The sequence below is a fragment of the Condylura cristata genome, unplaced genomic scaffold (genome assembly GCF_000260355.1).
Source record: "Condylura cristata isolate star-nosed mole 26May11 unplaced genomic scaffold, ConCri1.0 scaffold00068, whole genome shotgun sequence".
Lineage (NCBI taxonomy): Eukaryota > Metazoa > Chordata > Mammalia > Eulipotyphla > Talpidae > Condylura > Condylura cristata.
The window spans coordinates 25,558-27,891 of record NW_004567169.1 but is presented as its reverse complement, the minus strand read 5'-3'; the positions used below and the strand labels follow the sequence as shown (position 1 = coordinate 27,891).

Below are 2,334 nucleotides of genomic sequence, written 5' to 3'. Positions count from 1 at the left end.
GCCGCTGGGCTCGCGACCCCCGCCCGCCTCCCGCCGCCCGGACTTTCTTGAAGTGAGTGACTGCGGCGGAGCTCAGCTCGCTGCAGGTGCGGGAGGCCCAGCGCGCCTGGGAGGGAACCGGCCTCCCGCCTGCCACGCGCCGCCACCGCTGGCTTTGCGGTCGCTGATTCGGGGTTTGCGGGTGCGCCCAGAAGCTGGGAGACTGGGCCTGTGGGTGGGGCCGCGTGGGGCCGCTGTCAGGGGCCGAGCAGGGCCCTCAGCCGCGCCCATGTCACGCAGGGCGCGTGGGCCCCTCACCGGAGGTGCTGGCCTGGGGGGGTTCTGCAGCGGGCAGTGCCCGCCGGGCTCCAGCGCGGCTCTCAGCCCCAGCCCCGCCCCCTTCTCCCCCTTCCCACCCTCCCAGAGCCGGTGCCTGGGCCTGAGCTGGGGGAGGGGCGCCCCGCCTGCCCCTCCAGAGCAGGGCAGAGGAACTGAGACTGGAGCCCTGGGCAGGGCCGGCCCAGAGCAGAGCTGGCCGAGAGCCCCGGCTGACACCCCCTGGCCTGCCCTTTCCCCGCGCTGGTAACTAACTGCCCGCTGCACAGCCTCTGCTGGACGAGTCATCACCCCCAACTGGCCTTGGGGTGCCCTGCCTCTGCGGCTTACCCGCAGAAGCCGGTCCTGGCCTGTGAGCCTGCGTTTCCAGAGGAGCTGGACTGAGGCTTAGGGCTGGGCCCGGCCGTGCGGTGTTGGCCGCGGGACTCGCCTCCCTCCTGCCTCTGCCGGAGCAGCCCGGCCGCGCACCCTCAGGGCTGCCGGCAGGTCCTGGGTCCCGGACTCCCTGGTCTTCCCCCGGCCCGACGGCAGGCCCGGCTGCAGGGGCTGGAGAGGCCGGGGTGGGAGCCGCACAGGACACTGTCCGCGTGGCCCCTCCGCCCCGCCCCCCCAGCCTGCTCCTGGAACCGCAGAGGGAGACTTCCCTGGGGCGGCGGCCCCTGCCGGGGCGTGCGGAGGGGCTGGGAGTCGCTCGGCGCCCGTTTGATGTGCCGAGATGTTCCCGGTGTTTCCAAGCAGCAAAGTAGGAGGTGTGGGACCGGCGTTATCAGGCGGGGGCCATCAAGGCCGTGGACTTCCCGCGGGGCGGGGCGGGGCGGGGAGGGGCGGGCCCAGTGCACCTGCTGGCTCCCGCCAGGGGGGACGGGCCTGGCCACTGGCCTGTGCCCCCAGATCCAAGGGCTTCCTGCCTGGGGCACACACGCGGCTGTCACTTCCTCCTGTGACTCAGGGCGGGGCGGCGGCCTCCAGCCCCTGAGGCCACAGCCTGCCCCGCCCCTGCGGCTCCCAGGTGTGCCTGCCTGCAGGGCAGCGCCGGACCCCCCTTCTGTGAAGGCTGGTCAGCACGGTCAGCGCAGGGCCTCGCCTCAGGCCTCCCGGGTTCTTGGGATGGTCGGGAACAGGCTGCTGACGGCTGGGCGCCTGCCTCCTCCAGCGGCTCTGGCCTCTCGCGGAGGCCAGAGGGCCGTGGCCGCTGGATTCTCTGGGTCCGCCTGGGCCATGGGGGCCGTGCTACGGCTAGCGGCAGTGGGGGCCGCGGTGCCACACTCGGGTCCCCAGGGAGCCCCTCAGTCCTGCCAGGGGGTGTGGCTGCTGGCGAGGCGGCTTAGTGAGGGGTGCACGGCCTCTGGTGTGCCCCCACCCCGGCCTCGGCAGGAGTGAAGCGAGCCCTCGGGCAGGAAGGCCCTAGCCTCCAGCCCCGGGCTCCGACCTGGGGCTGGGCTGGGTCCAGGGCCAGCGGGGCCTCCTGGTGAGCCCACACCCTTGCTGCGCCCCAGAGACCCGGCTCTGTCACCCCCACCCCCCGCAGGCCCTCACCGACCACTCTGGGCCCCAGGCTCCAGCCCGTCCAGCGTGCTGATCGCACCCCAAGCCCGGTCAGGCTCCTGGGCCCAGGGTGGCCGAGCAGCTCTGCCCCGCGGGGCAGCCCTGGGAGCGCCTGACACCCCCCGGCGCGCGGGCTGGGGAGCCCCGCGCCGGGCAGCGCCCCCTCCGAGAAGGCCGCTGTGCTGCCCGAAGGCCCTCACCACCCTCGAGGCGCCGCGCAGAGGAGACGCCACCCCAGGGCCGGAATGTTGGCCCTGCTGTCCCCGTGCTGGACGTCGCCTGGGACCTCAGGCTCATCAGCTGCCCCTCACGTGGGGCTGCCCGACCTGGGGTCAGTATCTGGGGCCAGTCTGCGTCCTGGAGGGGGTCGCGGTCTAGAGCACAGCAGCGGGGAGGCTGCACAGGCCCCGGGGCTGGGGCGCAGGGACACCACTGGCCGCTCAGAGCCTGCCCAGCAGGCGCCCTGCCACTGCC

The 2,334-nt window shown here is 74.3% G+C and overlaps 1 protein-coding gene across 1 annotated transcript in view; it reads left to right on the top strand.

The window, feature by feature from the left end:
- The first annotated feature begins 2,056 nt into the window (after nt 1-2,056).
- Nucleotides 2,057-2,334, top strand: part of METRNL (meteorin, glial cell differentiation regulator-like) — a 2,332-nt gene continuing 2,054 nt past the window's right edge. The window contains exon 1 of the mRNA XM_004695507.2: nt 2,057-2,191. Coding sequence (XP_004695564.1) covers nt 2,106-2,191 — 86 coding nt within the window. The 5' untranslated portion in view covers nt 2,057-2,105. The remainder of the gene's footprint in view (nt 2,192-2,334) is intronic.